Source organism: Plasmodium berghei, assembly GCF_900002375.2.
Source record: "Plasmodium berghei ANKA genome assembly, chromosome: 4".
NCBI classification, from domain to species: Eukaryota; Apicomplexa; class Aconoidasida; order Haemosporida; family Plasmodiidae; genus Plasmodium; species Plasmodium berghei.
The window spans coordinates 560,738-578,263 of NC_036162.2; the positions used below are offsets into that span (position 1 = coordinate 560,738).

Genomic DNA, 17,526 nt, shown 5'->3' on the forward strand with positions numbered 1-17,526 from the left:
ATAACATAGTACTATTGTGTTTGTTATAACTTATTTTTTTTACTTTAATTTTAATTTTGTGTTTTAATTTTTTAGGCATATTGTTCTTGATTTAGCTTTCATAATTAAATGTGTTGAATTTTTATAAACGCTTTTGCATAAAATATACAATTACAAATCTATGTATTTAGATTATATTCATAACGTGATATGGATAAAGTATAGAAAACAATAAATTGTATATTTTATGAAAATATAAAGAATAGTAAAAGCATAATGTATGTATATAAAAAAAAAATAGATATATCTATCAATATACTAGAAATATAAAAAAAACAGGAATACAATAATATATATGTAGAGTTGGAGCAAATTATAACAAAAACAAATATGTATAATAAAAAAATATAATAAAGAAATGCTTTATATATTGTAAAAAAAAAACATATAATTTTCTATGGAGCATTCCAAAACAATTTGAAATGCAATCTGAAATTCTTTTAATACAATAAATATTGTATATGAGTCACCTTGTTTTTTCTTATTTAGTTTCTTTTATTTCTTTATTTTATTATTTTACTATTTTTTTATTTCCTTTTTTTTGGATTAATATATCACCCATGCAATTGCATACATAATTCATGCATATATGAAAAGAAAAAAAAATTTAATAAAGATATAAAATGTTTTTATAATATACAACAATTGCGGATGTATAATTTTTATCAAAAAGTATGAAATGTTAGAGCTTCGAAAAAAAAAAAAAAAACGTATTAAAAATATATGCAGCGACGCCCTATCATTAATTATTACAAAAATAAAGCGGCGATAAAATGGCAAATAAATTTAGAGGAAATATTGAGAAAATAATTATAACAATTTGTTGATGTCTTAAAATGATAAAAAAAAAAGTTATAAATTAATAAAGAATAATATGTAAAATATAAAAAGTAAAATAAATATTTTGTTGGTTTTTTCCTAAAAAAGTTCAAACTTGTTTGTTTCAATATTATATATTTTTGTGAAATTTTACATCGCTTTATTTTTAATAATAATTTAAAAAATATATTTATATTTCAAATAAATTCAAGTTCAAATAAATATTCATAAGGGGTAATAGTAAAATAAATATTATTCGTGTAAATTTTTTTTTCCAAATTATAAAAAAAGTTATCAAGTTTGAAATTGTATATTTCTTAAAATTAAGAACAAGTATATAATATATGCATGCGCATATTTTTTGTGTGTAATAACATTACCTGTTTTGTTATATGAATGTTATTTTTATATTTTTGTTTTATTCTTATATTATTAAAAACATTTCACATATGATCTATATTTTTAATCAATTCATATTATTAACACATTAAGGAAATGAAAAAAAAAAAAAAAAGGGAGAAATACAGTGATACAAAAAACGAGACAGAATATTATGATTTTGTATTTACATTTTCGGTTATAAAAATTAAATGATACCTAAAAAAACAAAAGGAATAGTGTTTTGCTTTGCGTTATTTTGTTTACTTTATTTTAATCATTTTTATAATATACCACGTTGTAATGAGTGAACAGTTAAATGTGATGCACAAAATAGGAGATGCATATCGAAAAGTTTATTCGTATTTTAAGCCAATTACAAATTCTTCATCTTTTATTAAGAACGGTAAAACAAACTTTACATTTTTTTACATTTTTAACTTTTACAATGTGAAAAAAATGAAAAAATAATTTAACAAATATATTTATTTATACTGAAATGAATACGAGTTTGGACAAAAAAAAATATACATATATGTACACGAAAATAGAATAAAAAAATATATTTATAAATTTATATTGATATGTATTATTTCCTATATTTCTGTTTTATGATTAAATGTTTTAGGGACATTAACCCCATCTGAATTTGTAGATGCAGGTGACTTTTTAACTCATAAGTTTAAAACATGGGAATGGTAAGAAAAAAAAATTACAAAACAAATGCAAAATAACTCCAAAATAACTACAAAATAATATTTGTTTAATCCTTATTAAGCAAATTTGACTGAACTGATAAACTGCTGAATATATGCATATTTCGTTATGTGTGTTTTGTTTTATTTCGCTATGTTTGTTTACGCACTTTTCAATAGGATGGAAGCGGATGACAATAGGACAGTTCGGCACCTTCCAGAGAAAAAACAATTCCTTATAAGTCGAAATGTTCCATGCAAGCATCGAATTAAAGATTTAAATAATATTTTCCACAATTTGGTAACATAAATTTTATAATTTTTATATCCATATAGTTTTGTATGTGTGTGCATTCCCTTTTAAATGCACAATTTTTATATTATATGGATATTACATGATTTTTTTTTTAAAGGATATTATTGACAATGAATGGATATATCCAAACTATGAAGAAGAAAATAATAATGCTGATATCTATGAATGTAATGCTAAGAAAAACAAATGAAGTGTATTTATATGGATTTAGTAAATGTAGAAGCATATTAAAATTTAGTTAAAATGCAACAATCCTATTTATAATATTTTATTACCATATTTATTTTTTTAGACATAAATATCCCTGATTTAATAGAAAAGGCTCAGAACAAAGAAGATAAGGTAATTATAAGGAATTGAAATAAATAAGTTTGAAATGTAAAAATAGAATGATAAAATATTTTCATTTTTTCAAACTCACCACTTTCAGATTCCTCAAATTGAAAAAGACAACGATGATGAGGAAGTTATCGACATAAATAACTTTGACATGGAAAATGATATTATTAAAGTTAGGCAAAAAAGTTTGAACAATAATAAATTGTCTTTTTTTCAAATTAAAAAATTGTATTATATGCACAATATATATGGGAAAAGGAAGCAATTATTATTATTATTTTTTTTTTGTCAGGAACATGACCCTGCTGCTATCGACCCTTCTAGGCTTTATTTAGAAGCATTTGGAAATGATCGTAAAATAAAAAATATTAAGTTTAAAATATTGATAATACTATGTACATAAATATATATGATTTATATATTTCCTCTAACCACCATATTTCAGATATTATAAGTATACGTTCATATGATATTAGCATAACTTATGATGCATATTATGAAACTCCCCGAATATGGTTATTTGGATATAATGAGGTAAAAGACCGAAATAAAATTTTGTTTTCATTTGTGTTTGAATCTCTATTTTAACCCCATGACGTGTATGTTCATTATTTGATTATTACTATTTATTTTTTTATTTGTTTTTTTATTAATTTTTTTATTTATTTGTTTGACACAGAACAGACACCCTTTAAAATCCGAGGAAATTTTTGAAGACATATTATCGGACTATAGTTACAAAACTGTTACTGTTCGTAAAAAAAATTACTAGCTAAACAATTTTTTAGCTAGCCACATAAATTATATAAATATAGACATATATGATTATATAATATTGTTATATGTTTTGGAATTTAATATATTTTTTTAGTATGAATACCATCCATGTACAGGGATAATGACAGCGTCTATCCACCCTTGCAAGTAACTTAAATATATTAGCTTTTTTTTTTTTTAATTTTTTTTTGAAGTGTAAATATCATGAGTTATATTATTGATATGCTAGTTGAGGTGTTTTATTTTGAATTACTAAATTTGTTTATTTTTTTTTATAGACATGCCGAAATAATGTTAAATGTAATAAACAATTGGATAGGAGAAGGAAAGGAACCAAGGTATAAATTTGGCTATGAGGCATTATAATTTCAGCATGCGCACTTTATAATTATTGTCATTTTTCATTTTATTTATTTATTTATTTATTTTTTTAGACATGATTTATACTTGCTTTTTCTTTTAAAATTTATATCGGGAGTGATACCCACGATCGAATACGATTTTACAACGGACATTGAAATTCCAAGCTTGGTGAAAAACAGGAAAATAGAAAAAACATATAAAGATAAATATATATAAATTGCATATTTTTAAATAATGTATAAACAAATTAATGTTTATTTATTTCACACTTTTAAATAATTTAAAAGACAAATAATTTGTTTTATGTATTTTCTCAATTATTTTTTTTTTGTTTGGCTTGATTTATATTTATATATAATTTTTTTTTCTTATCTGTAAATAAAAAATTGAATATATTATTGAACTAAATCGTGTAAAGTTTCAAAATCAAATATTTCATCCATATTAAGGGAATTATAATTTTCTGTAAAAATTTGATATATTCTTTTAAATTCATTTTGATCCATATTTTCTCCATAATTATTTAATATATTTAAAAAATCATTACATAAAATAGTTTTCTTATTATTCTTTTTTTGATAATAATTTTTTATATCTTCTATAACTTTTTCAAAATTTATTTCTTCATGAATTGCAAAATTAAAATAGGTATATATAAATGCATTAATATTAAAAAATATATTTTCACATTCCATCGTTATATCTGTTTTATTTTCATCTTCTTGGCTTTCAATAAGTGTATCTTTGCAGTTTTTATATACTATGGTAAATTGAAAAAGGAGAATTTTCATATTGCTTAATTATTTTATGTACATATAAAGCGAACAAACAAACACACACACGCATATTATATATGTACACAATGTGAATAGGGATATACGAATAAGTGTGTAGTATGTAATAGGGATTATTTGTGGGTCTTATTGGGATTACCATATTTAGGAAGGGGTTTAACGAAATATATATTTTGGAGAAGAATATCATCATTTGATTTATAGTTTAATAGTGTAAGATTTCCCATTTGAATAGAATGATTTATGAACTGTTCATAATTTTGGTGTATTTTATTATGACCAGTTAATATATTATAATTATTTAAGAGGGGAATTACATATTTATAGTAAAAATGGTATTCTTGAATTATATTTTGTATTTCAAATTTAGATAAGAAAATATTTATAGAGGCAAAAATATATTCAATAGATAAAATATTTAATATTTTCTTAATATCGTGTTTTTCGTTTTTATTTTGAAATTTTTTTTTTTGAATTTCACAATAATAAAAAGAATCTACAATTTGATTGTATATTTTACTTTTTTCCCCGCCTAATTGTTCTATAAAAATTTGCATTGTATTGCTTTGAGATTCTATATATTTTTTTAAAGTGTGAGTATTAATATTAAAGTAAAATATTTTATTTTTACTTAATATGATGACGCTTTGATTTTTATATATAATACTTTTTATATTACCGCTGCACACAATAATCCCAATATATCTAAAGCAATTTGAGTCAATTGGACTTGTAGTGAATACAATCATTTTTTCATTAAGACTAAGCATAAAAATTTGATTTTTATTAAAATCATGTTTTATTTGTTCGAGGTGTAAATATTCAGATATTGAATTAATATCAAGTCTATTATTTTCGTTTGGAAGAAATTCACTTTGTGATGGTGAATCTGTAATATGTATGAAATGTTTAACGTTTTGATTTTTAAATGGTAAAATTATTGTTTTAATTATTTTGTTCGTTTCTATATCAAAAAAACGAACATTTCTTTTATCATTGCATATACATAAAATTTGTCTATTATAAAAATATAAGGTTGGGGATATACATGTTGGTGTGTACACTTGCTCTATTGATATATAAGATATCGAGACAGTGTTTTCAGAAAAATTATAATTATAAAATATTAAATGTCTATTATTTGTAATAGCGGCTATAATATATTCTTCATTATTATTTTTAACAATTTTTAAATCAGTGAGTATATTATCATTATTGTTAATAATTTTGTATGCAAATTTCCAGTTGGATATTTCATCAGAACTAAAAGAATTAGTTGGTGTATTATTATGATTATTTTTATAAATAACAATATTTCCATTTGCTGAGCTTGAGATTAATACTTTGTCATCATGACTAAAATATAAAAATGCAATTTCATATTTCATATCTTTACTAGTAAAAAATATTTCAAAATTATTTTTTTTTATCAAATATATATATCCACATTTAGATCCTACAGAAAGAATTTCACCATTATTACTGAAAACCATGGATGTAATTTCTTTGTCTTTTAAAAAAATTAAATCAATAGTTACATTTTTATCAAAGTCAAATATTTCAATTAACCCATTTGTGTTACCAATATATATTATATTTTCATTGGACATAGGATTTATGCATATACAATTAATATAGGTGCTATTAAATTGAAGTAATATTTTATCTTCATTAATTTTGTTCGTTATTTTTGAAGTATCGTTTTTTATGTTTTTGGGATTTATTTTGATATGTTTTAAATCATTTTCTTCAATACTAGAAGTAGAATTTTTAGTAATTGATGATTGGTGTGATTTTGTATTTTCTGCATTGTTCTGAATTTCGTTTGAATATGTATAAAAATTATCCCAAGTATTAAAATTATTTGGATATATTTGTTTAATAATATTTTTATCAGTAAATAGAATAAAAGAGTTCCATGAAAAAAAATCTTCTTGGAAATTTGAAGATTCAAATGATATGGATTTGATTGCACCTATTTCTTGATTTTTAAACCATGCATAACATTTTAATTGCTTATCAAAAACTTGCACTGTACCATCGTCTAATCCCAATATAATAAAATTCCCATAGCTTATTATATTATTTATAGAAACATTTTTTTTGATTTCTAAAGATTTTTGATATTCTCTTTGTTTAATAGTATTTTTTGTTTTATTAATAAATATAGTACTATAATCCCATATAATTAAATATCCATTAGTTGTGCCTGTTAATAATGTAGAAGAATCTTGGACAAAAGATGTTTCAGTAAATATTAACTGTTCATGTATTTTATTACTTTTATACAAAGACGGGCTATAATGATTAATTTTTTTTTTTTTTATATCAAATTTGTAAATATATAATTTTGAACAACTATTTGTAACAATTTCATATTTGTTACTAAACCGTATTTTATTTTGTTTATCTTTTCCAAAAATTTTATCTCTACAAACTATTTTATTTTTTTCTCCTCCATTAATGTCAAAAATTATTAACTCTTGAAAATACACACATTTTTTATTTTCATCATTTTTTATTGCATGGTCATAATTATTATTTAAATGACCTATTTTTGCCTGACCATTTTCAATATTTTTTTTATTATATATTTTTCTCTCTGTTAATGCACATATATATGCATTATCAAAACTTATATCAATACATTCATATCCTATACCATGATTTTGATTTTCCTTAACTTGATTATTTTCAACTTGAGTTTTATTAGGATAAGGCAATGTATTTTGTTCAGAATTTATTTGCAATATATTTTTGTCTATTTGATCATTTTGGAAATTAGTGATTTCGAATTTTTTTATGGGAACTAATGTATTATTAGATAATTTCCATAAAATAATTGATGAATTAAAACCTTTATCACAAGAAACGATATATTCATTATTATAACTTTTAACTAAATTTGTAATTTCGTTAAAATGCCCTCGAAATATTATTTGTCTTTTTTCAACAAGCATAACAATATTATTATCTGAGCTGTATATAATGAGCACATCATTTTGTTTACATTCTTTTATTTTTACTACATGTACACTACTAAATGATTTATTTATTCCATAACAAAACTTCAAATTGATAGATTCGTCCGGGGCATTTTCTCCTTTCATATTTTATTCTTATATATTAGCATTAATATATATGGATGCATAAATATATTTCTTTTTTTAAGGATAAGAATAAATATAGTAATAAAAAATTAAAGATTTGATTTTTATAAATTAGCGATTCAGAGAGATTAAAATAAATATTTTGTAGAATATCTACACATACAATACGCAAGTATGTATATGCATATATATTAGACAGAATTTTTTGGAAATGCGTTAGAATTATAAATACAATTAACTATATTGAATGCGAAATTATTTATTTTATATATAACAATGTAAATAATAAGAATATAAAATTATCATACATGTATTGAAAGATGGAAATACCCCTGAATACGCTGAATCGCCATTTTGAAACAGCATAAAATAGACGCGATAAATTTTGCAAAAAGAATACACATATTGAATACGTATGTACATTTTATTATTTTATTTTTTTAAATTTATTGATGCAAATTCGATAAAATTGTGTATAAACTTTCATATTTATATTTATAGGCATGGTGTATAATTTTCTCATTCGCATGAATGTTCATTATATTTCTTAAATGAATTGTAAATTATTGGATATAAATAATATTTATTTTGTAATTTAAAAAAAATTAAAATTTTATTATGCTAAAAAATTAGTAATAAAGCATCGAGTTATTTAGCTGCATTTTAGAATGTGTATTTTTGGAAGAAATATAAAGAAAAAAATAAATGTAGTATATGAAGATTGGGATAAACATTTTCCACATACTATATAAAATAGTGGCAACATAATAGGAATAGTATCAAAAATATATGTGTATTATTTTTTATGTAACAAATGTATATATATATATATATATATATTGTTCCCTTGAATAAGAATGCATATGATCATTGTTTTCCTTATTTCTAAAAAACATATCAAACATTTAATTTTCCATGGATAGAGTTTGTAAAGCGCAAATTATTTATTATATTTTGCCATATTTTATTTGTTTGATTTTCTTTTCCTTCATATAGAACAATAGGAAAGGAAATAAAAGAAAAGAATTACCTTTATTAAAAATGTTATATTGAAAATGTGTAGAATAGTGAATATTTTGTATATTTACATTTGTATTTTTTTTTGTTTTTAATTATAAAAAATAGTTTTTACAAAATAGGTAAAAAAACAAATTATGAAACATAGGTGTTATTAAAAAAATAAAAAAAGACAAATAAAAAAGTAGAAAGCTACGAAAAAATAAAGGTGAAGTAAACAGTTCTTTATTTTGTATAAATAAAGAGCATGAATAATTCATTTAGGTAAAAATTAAAAGAAAAAAAGGAATGCATGTTCCTAAAAAATAGTAATATAAAAAATGAAACATTACTATCGAATTTAGCACATTACTGTGCCAGCTATTATATTAAAATGAATAAAATAATTTTTTTTTATGATCATATATTTATGAACAGTTCATAAACTTTAAACAAATAGGATATTCTAAATAAAAGAACATAATAATAAAAATATAAAGCATAGCAAAATAACAAATTCCTATTAATATATAAATCAGCACAAAAATGTTTATAATATATGGAAAAAAAACTAAATAAAACATGGCTTATATTATCACAAAGGATAGGACCATATACACATAATATATATGTGCTGTTTCAAATAAGTATCTTTAATTATTTATAATTAACACAAATTTGAATGCATATGTTTGCGCATTCGAGCAATTTTACTATATTTATTTTTTAAATCTTTAAGTTATATCAGGAAATATTAAAAGTTCTTCTTAGCCCTTTTCAATAAAATCAGATATCTTGTATGGCTGTCCAATAAAAGGGATAAAATCATTTTGTGCTGTTGGTGTATTTTTATTATTGTCATCATGAAAAGTTCCATATTGATAATTATGAAATAGTAAATCGGTTTGATTATAATTTAATGTGTATTTATATAACTTCCAACTTATATATGAACTGAGGAAATATAAAAATATTCCTGCTAATATTATAAATAATTCAATGTAAATTTTCCATGCATATGCTTTTTTCTGAACAAGCAATAATTTTAAAAAGTTTGTGATATATTCATATTTATTATGTACATTCTGAGGTGAATTATCTTCATTTTTTTCAAGCATATAATGTAAAGATGTTGAAAAAAACTCAAGAAATATATTATCAGTATTTATTATTTTCCAATAATATTTGGGGTTGAGCCATTTAAATTTGTTTTTCCCTATACATTTAAAAAGTATCCATATTAAATCGTTAATACCACAAATCATATTCACAACAGTAAAAATAAAGTACTTATATGTCAAGTATGAACCAAAACAGTTTGCCCCTATACATACTACTATTAAATGTGCAATAAACAAAAATGGGCGTGGAGTAAAAAGCTGTAATATCGACAAAAGAACATGGGAAATTATGCAAATTCTATATATCTTTATGCATTTTTTCAAATCACAATTATTTTTATTCCCTAATTCATACATTATATTTTAAAATAGTAATAATAATAAAATAAAGGATGAAATAATAATATATTTATGTATAAAAAAGGGTGGACGAAAATAGTAAAAAAAATGTATGACGAGCAATATCAAAAGAAACTAGGATATATCAATAAACATGTGTATATAACATGAATTATAAAAACCGATTTTTAGTTACAAAATCACTAAAATGAGGAAAACAGAAAATGCCACTTGCATATGAAATATTCTCAAAGTACATTATTGTATTTTATTTTATAATAGCATAGTAAATATATAAAACAAAAAATAGTGCACACAAAACAGTTGTCTTTTTAACAGTTGCATGTACACACATATATATGTATGCTCTCTTAACATTTAAAAAAAAATATAAAATACATTTTTTATATACATAAAATTTATGCTAGCTATTTTCGATTAAAAATAAAAAATATATTAACTAATAAACTAGCTAATTAATTAATTATTTATTTTAATTTGAATTAAAAGAAAATTAAAATAGTTGTATGCATAATATATAAAACATATGTATATTTCTCAATAGGCAAAAATACTAAAGCATACATAAAAAATAAAGGTGCATTTATATTCAAAAAAAATGTGTGAAAATATGTAGCAAAAATTGGTTAATGAAAACGGAATTATATGAGCAAAATAAAACAACAAAAATAACACATTAATAAATAAAACACACACAACTTGAACATTACACATGCATATTCAAATCCATTACCCTCATAGTGGAATATAATTAAAATAGATAATAGTATCGGTATGGTTGTGTATGTTTTAAAGCAAAATATAATATATAATAATGTTACTTATTTTGTATACGGAATTCGAAGGATTTTGCTAATTTTTTATCGCAAAATAAACAAAAAAAATGAATAAATACACAAATAAATGTACACGCTAATGAACATAAAAAAAATATATAACATTGTAATTATACGTGACTATAAAACATTAATATATCATAGTAATGAAAAATATATATGATAAAAACAAATAAGAAAGGATAGTTGGCTGAAAGCCAAAGCCAGGAAATAATTTGAATATTATTAAATGAAAAACAATGAAATATAAATTAAAAAGAAGAAAAAAATGTAAATTAATTAAAATATGTTACACTTTGTGGGATTAATACATTTTTAAAAGTGTAACAATATGGGTGTGGGAATAAAAAAAAATGTAGAACATTCAACTTTTTACAATAATTATAAGTCTTTAAATTATATAAGTATATTACTTATATGTTTTTTTGTCTTTAATTAATTTAAATGAGTAAAACGGAAAAAAGTTGCCAATTTGATTAATTTAATTGGGGTAATTGTAAAATAAAAGGTAGTAATGTATTGTGATCTTTTTATGGCGTTGTGCTTTAATTTGTCTATATAATATCTTTATTATTGTGATGTTCAATGCTGAAATGTTCAGAATTAAGTAAAAATACATTAATATGATATAGTAATAATATATTGAAATTAATAAAACAAATCGTGAACATATAAAGTGTTGTGCTTCATTTGTAAAATATATATATGTGTGTGTTTAAAAAAAAAGAAAATTAAGTTCCGAATATTATATATATAATCTTCTCTATGTACACTATATTTATTCTATAAAAATATAATTAACAGATCATTTGATGGTTTATGTTTTTTTATGTGTAACGCAGAATTTTTTTGTTTCCCTTTTTTTTTTTATACAATACTTTTGTTTAATTTTTTTTTTCAAAATTATAAAAAGAATAGTTACTAATATATAATAACAATAATAATATGCAAATTTGATTAGCACAAATAAATGTAATACTAATAATTATAGCGCATTGTTTACTATTATAAATAGTTAAGATGTAAGCACATATCATATTAGTTACATACCCCCAAATGCATAAAATAGTAAATATATTTATATAAAAATATAAGATATAATAATTATAGTCTATAAAATGGGATATTTATATTTTTTTTTTAATTATTTTTTTATTTTTATTTTTTTTCCCCTCATCTATTTGATTTTCTTAATCTTTGGTAAAAGGCAAATAAAAAAATATACACAAGTGCAAAACGGTGCGTTATAAAAATTAAAATTTTTTTGTGCTTATTTTTGATATTTCTCTTAAAAAATATAACCAAAGATTAAACACTAATAAATAAAATAACAAAATATGCTTAAAAAAAATAAATATGCAATTTCTTTTTTAATATTTAATATTATTATGGTAATAATAAAAAATAAATTGTACACATATGGATAGTGTGTAGTGTTAGGATAAATACGATCATAGGTTGGTTTGTTTTAGACCCATTCATACATATATGCATGGAAAATAAGTTTCAAATTGGAAGCGAGTAAAAAAAAATAATAATAATGCATCTAATGATTTCTTATCATTTTCTTTAATTAAAAAAAAATACCGTATTAATTAAATAGTATCTATCAGGATATATTTTTGACACGTTTTGTTTACAGCCTTATGAAACATGTAAGCGAAAAAATAGAGTGAATTATATTATTTTTCTTAAATTTTGTTAAGGCTATTTTTAATTTTTAAGGTTTTATGTTTTTAAGATGTGCGATTTTTAATGCATACTTTATTTTAATGATTTAAGTATATAAATAAGTTATGGCTTAAAAAGAATAAAATAAATATTATATATTTTTTAATATTATGTTTTTTTTTATTTATTTTTTTGTTTTTAAATATTTTGATTATATTTGAATGATATAATTTCATTCATGGCTTTAGTTTTTAATATAACTAATCTTTAAAAGTATATTTAAGTTTTTTAAAATACCCTAAAAGTTAAAATATTGTTTTGTGGCATTTTCAAATATTTTTAACTTTTAAGCATTTTTAAATAAGTAATTTGCCCCAAAAATTAAATATAAAAAAATATGATGTATTACACGTATCATAGGAAATACAATTAATATATTTATTGTACTACGTATCATATACAACAAATAAAATATGTAAGTTTTTAAATACACACACTTAAATACACTATTTGTTAGTTCTAGACGATTTTAATACCCCCTCCTCTTAACCCCCTCTCTTAATTACACACATTTATCTTCACTTTTATACTCATTTTATGCCCAATTTTATATACACATTTATACCCATTTTTTACAATAGAATGTTATAGGAAATAAGTAAAATATGCCAACAAACTCTTTTACAAAACTTTTTCTAGCTTCCCTTTGCACTTTTTCAGTTTCTCAAGGTAATATATTTACATATAGATATATATAGATATATATATAGATATGATTTCTTTCCAACTTAATATTGGGTTATACAATATTTTGTTTGTTCGAGTAATACATGATTATTTATATGAATTAGTCTTTAAAGATTGTGTTTATCCTTCTTATTTTATATTTTCATCATTATATTATATATATATATATATATATATATTTATGTATGTATGTACATATTTTTATTAGTTTGGGGAAAGGAATATTTCAATGGAGTTTTAAGTCAAAAACTATCGGTTTTACTACAATGCAATTTCATATCTTATTATAACGCCAAAGCGGGTGGACCCAACCCAAATGTAAGAATAGCTATAAAGGAAAAGAGAAGAGGATATATTCGCATCATCACTTTGTCAATATTTTGTCGTTTTGTTTTGTCAATATTTCGTTGATTTTCTGTTTGTAGGCATTTTTAGATTTCGTTGAAGAACCGGAACAATTCCATTGGTTTGTTGATAATTATTTATCGGTTCCTTTTAAGGTTCCACAACATTTGAGTTTTAATAATGAACATGACTTTAAGCCTTGTTTAAAAAAAAAATGGGTACCTGAATTTTTAAAGGAATATGAAGAGCCCGATATAAGTTATTTAGCAAAAACTCTTGATAATGAGCAAAGACATTACTATAAAGATACATTTGGAGATATAGAACCCGTTGGTAAATATACAATTTTTGAAGTAAAAGAATTCGATTCATATTGTATCCTTCCTCCTTTAGTACAAACAAATATAAGAGATAAAAATAATAAAGAATATTTATCATTTCAAATGGATAAAACAGATTATCAAATATATTTAGAAGTTGTGGGTAGTAAATTATCATCTATGAAGCATTTATGTGCAAATATGGAATATAGTGAAAAAAAAGAAATAGTAAAAGCTATAACAGAGGGAAATAATGAAAATAGTTTTAAGTTAATATGCCCTTCATATTATTTAAAACTTCATTATAATAAGGAATGCAAGTCAAAAGATAATATTTTATCATGTATAGATGATCATATTAAGAATTCATGTTTAAATTCAACTAAAGATGACGATAATCCAAATATATGTTACTATTTAATAAATTTATTCAATTCTTTAAGAGATTATCAAATTGAATATTTTCACAAATTTTTAACTACAAATGAATTAAATTTGGTTAAACCCAGAGATCCATGGGTAAAACCTTTATTTAAAGTTTATAGTCGAAAAGATTTGGGAAATCCCAAGAAAAACATATTACCAGATGTATTTAAAGAATTGGAACCAAAAAATAAAATATATTTTTCCTTTTCTGCTGGAATATCTTCGGATTCTAATTATGTTGACAACACTCAAACAAATTTTAAATTGAGCAAAAAAAAATCTAACATTTTTGGTAAAATTAAAAAAAATATATAATTTTTGGGTAGATGTATGTGGGTTTAATGAGAAAGCATTGAACATACCCACATAATTTTGATTATATTTTTTTATACAATAAATAATTAAATCGTATCATTAATTTATATATAATTTTTTTTTCTTTTAATTTAGTTGATGCGTTTCAAAATGTTTTTTCTATTTTTAAAAGAAAATCGCCTTCTATCTCTTATGTTTCAGGTTTGAAAATGGGCATAAATATAGATGTGCATGATCAAAGTTTATTAATAGTTTGATAATAATGAATACTAATTGTTTATTTCTTTTTTTATTCTACAGTTAAGGAATTATCACATAAAATTGGAGATTTTAGCTTTAAAACGCCTAAAGCACCAAGTATAAAAGAATAAATAAAAATAAATATGCATTTATAAATAAAACATTTATATGTGAATAATATTTGATTAATTATTATGTTGTGAAATAATTTTAATGATATAATTTAATTTTTATTATAATTTGTAGTCAAATGTACATCTGTAAAGAAAAGTCTAGACCTTAGCATAGAAGTTGATATTTTTAAAGTGGCAGGTGTAGAAAATATTTGTAATGTTATTGAAAAATATGCTTTAACTAAAGATAGTGATTTCAAAAAAGCATCTAAAGATAAAAAATTAGAAAAATTAGATCAGATTCATAAAGGATTTCATATTGAGTGTATATTAATATCTACACATATAGAAGCATATAATTTAATTAGACAATATTTAAATTTAGAGAATGTTTTATCTTTAGTGAGATATACATCATTATATTTACATAAATTTTTTAAGACTGTAACATCATTAAAGACACACTTTTTATATAACAATATGAATGCTTTAAAATATGCAAGGTCATGTGGAGCCGCAGTTTTACATATTCCATCCGTTTTATATAGAAGGAATTTATATGTTCCAGAAACATTTTTATCATTATATTTAGGGTTATCAAATTTAGTTTTATCTAACCCGTCTAGTCCGTTTTTTGAGTATTCTATAATGGATTTTTTCACATCTTATTTCAATAAAGGATCTAAAAAATTTATATATTATTTTATTTCAGTTATTTCCATACTTCATATTAATCGTTATTATTATGAACAAATTTATTGCCATCATAATAAATATTTTGAAGCATTAAAATCTAAAATGATTCATCCTGAGATAGTTAATAATATTATAGAAAAAATTAAATCGATATTAAATACTTCACGATATTCAAAAATGCTAGAATTGTATAATAAGATTGAAGACAATACATTATTTGACTATAACGAAAGTAAGTTTTGTGTGCATGTAGCTTTGTCATTTATTCTGTCTTCTATTTTTGCTTTATTTTTCTTTATTGGTTTATTTTGATTTATTGATTTATTTTGCTTGCTTCTCCCTTTTCAGTGGTTAAAATATTAAAAGACTTCGATAAGTTCGCACAAAATAAAGATGTACAAGAAAGGGCTCAACAACAGATTGATAATGAGGAAAAACCTGAGATAAAAACCCTTGAAGATATGGCAAAATTTAATGAAGAATGGATTCCTAAGTTTGATCCAACAAGCGTTCCTTATGATGATAAGGATCAGCCCAAACCAAATCCAAATATTAAATTCGATGAAAATATAAGAAGTGATGATAATTTGACTTTAGCTGATAGAGATAAAGAATTGGAATTAGAATTATATAGATATATTGGTACTCTGAATGAGAATAAAACCGCATCTGATAGTGGAAGTAAAACCGCATCTGATAGTGGAAGTAAAACCGCATCTGATAGTGGAAGTAAAACCGCATCTAATAGTGGAAGTAAAACCGCATCTAATAGTGGAAGTAAAACCGCATTTAATAGTGGAAGTAAAACCGCATCTAATAGTGGAAGTAAAACCGAGCTTGCGTTTGATGAAAAAGTCAAACCTAGTGATACTGAAGAAATAAAAACTGCATCTAAAGAATATTTAAACAGATTAAGTACCGAAGATAATAATGATGATGATGAAACAAAAGGTTCTTATACTAATGAGGAAGATAACGCCCCTGCATCTGAACCTTATACCGATGAAGATAAAAATTTATTATAATTTAAAAGCTTCATATTTTATTATACTATGTATGTATTATATGTACAAAGACATGTAGGCAAGTCATTGGAAAAGTATTTTGGTGTTTAATGTATTTATATGTGCATGCTTGCACCTACTTTTCTATTAATTTTCCGAGCTTTATAATTTCTTGTCAATAAAATATAAAAACATATATACACATGATAAATTTTTCCTTTTCATAAATCCTTCAAAACTGTCAAATAAATAATTATAATGTATATATATGTTTTATTTATACAAAATTATGTGCATATATATATTTACATTTAAAACCGAATGAATTTTTATATAAACCCTCATAAAATAAGCTTTTAAATTTAATATAATAAAGGGGCTTGTGAGTTAAATAAAATGGTAACACATTTTTAAATAGTACCTTTTAAATTATTTCTGTATCTAGTATAAATAATATTAAAGGTAATAAGAAATAGGAAAAAAATTTTATATATATAAAATGGGGACGTGAAATAAAATTAACATGTTCATATAAAAATTGTGGTTCGAAAATTTGGGTATAAACGCATTTAAAATAGGTACATAATATATTTTATTCGTTTTGGGTATTTATTTTTTTATGGTTAGTATATAATTATAAAATTGTTTTTTTTCATTCAAAGTTTGTAAGTAAAATGTTGAGATGTTTTAGAAACAATAATAAGCT

At 22.0% G+C, this 17,526-nt stretch overlaps 4 protein-coding genes across 4 annotated transcripts; 2 read left to right on the top strand and 2 right to left on the bottom strand.

Moving 5' to 3' along the window:
- Positions 1 to 1,539: 1,539 nt before the first annotated feature.
- PBANKA_0415700 (autophagy-related protein 3, putative) lies at positions 1,540 to 3,942 on the top strand (the record flags this gene model as incomplete). Its single annotated transcript, XM_034568201.1, has 12 exons — positions 1,540 to 1,642; positions 1,865 to 1,934; positions 2,112 to 2,232; positions 2,345 to 2,414; positions 2,540 to 2,589; positions 2,678 to 2,758; positions 2,879 to 2,939; positions 3,032 to 3,120; positions 3,266 to 3,337; positions 3,458 to 3,510; positions 3,642 to 3,701; positions 3,798 to 3,942. The coding sequence occupies 12 exons, from the start codon at positions 1,540 to 1,542 to the stop codon at positions 3,940 to 3,942; spliced, it is 975 nt and encodes a 324-aa protein (XP_034420214.1).
- A 179-nt stretch (positions 3,943 to 4,121) lies between these two features.
- On the bottom strand, positions 4,122 to 7,630 carry PBANKA_0415800 (WD repeat-containing protein 66, putative; the record flags this gene model as incomplete). The annotated part of the gene is made up of 2 exons (XM_034568202.1): positions 4,122 to 4,486; positions 4,660 to 7,630. The coding sequence occupies 2 exons, from the start codon at positions 7,628 to 7,630 to the stop codon at positions 4,122 to 4,124; spliced, it is 3,336 nt and encodes a 1,111-aa protein (XP_034420215.1).
- A 1,763-nt stretch (positions 7,631 to 9,393) lies between these two features.
- Positions 9,394 to 10,104, bottom strand: PBANKA_0415900 (conserved protein, unknown function; the record flags this gene model as incomplete). Its single annotated transcript, XM_034568203.1, has 1 exon — positions 9,394 to 10,104. The coding sequence occupies one exon, from the start codon at positions 10,102 to 10,104 to the stop codon at positions 9,394 to 9,396; it is 711 nt and encodes a 236-aa protein (XP_034420216.1).
- Positions 10,105 to 13,279: 3,175 nt separating this feature from the next.
- On the top strand, positions 13,280 to 16,841 carry PBANKA_0416000 (high molecular weight rhoptry protein 3, putative; the record flags this gene model as incomplete). The annotated part of the gene is made up of 7 exons (XM_034568204.1): positions 13,280 to 13,343; positions 13,570 to 13,679; positions 13,787 to 14,744; positions 14,903 to 14,968; positions 15,068 to 15,124; positions 15,254 to 16,048; positions 16,165 to 16,841. The coding sequence occupies 7 exons, from the start codon at positions 13,280 to 13,282 to the stop codon at positions 16,839 to 16,841; spliced, it is 2,727 nt and encodes a 908-aa protein (XP_034420217.1).
- Positions 16,842 to 17,526: the final 685 nt, after the last annotated feature.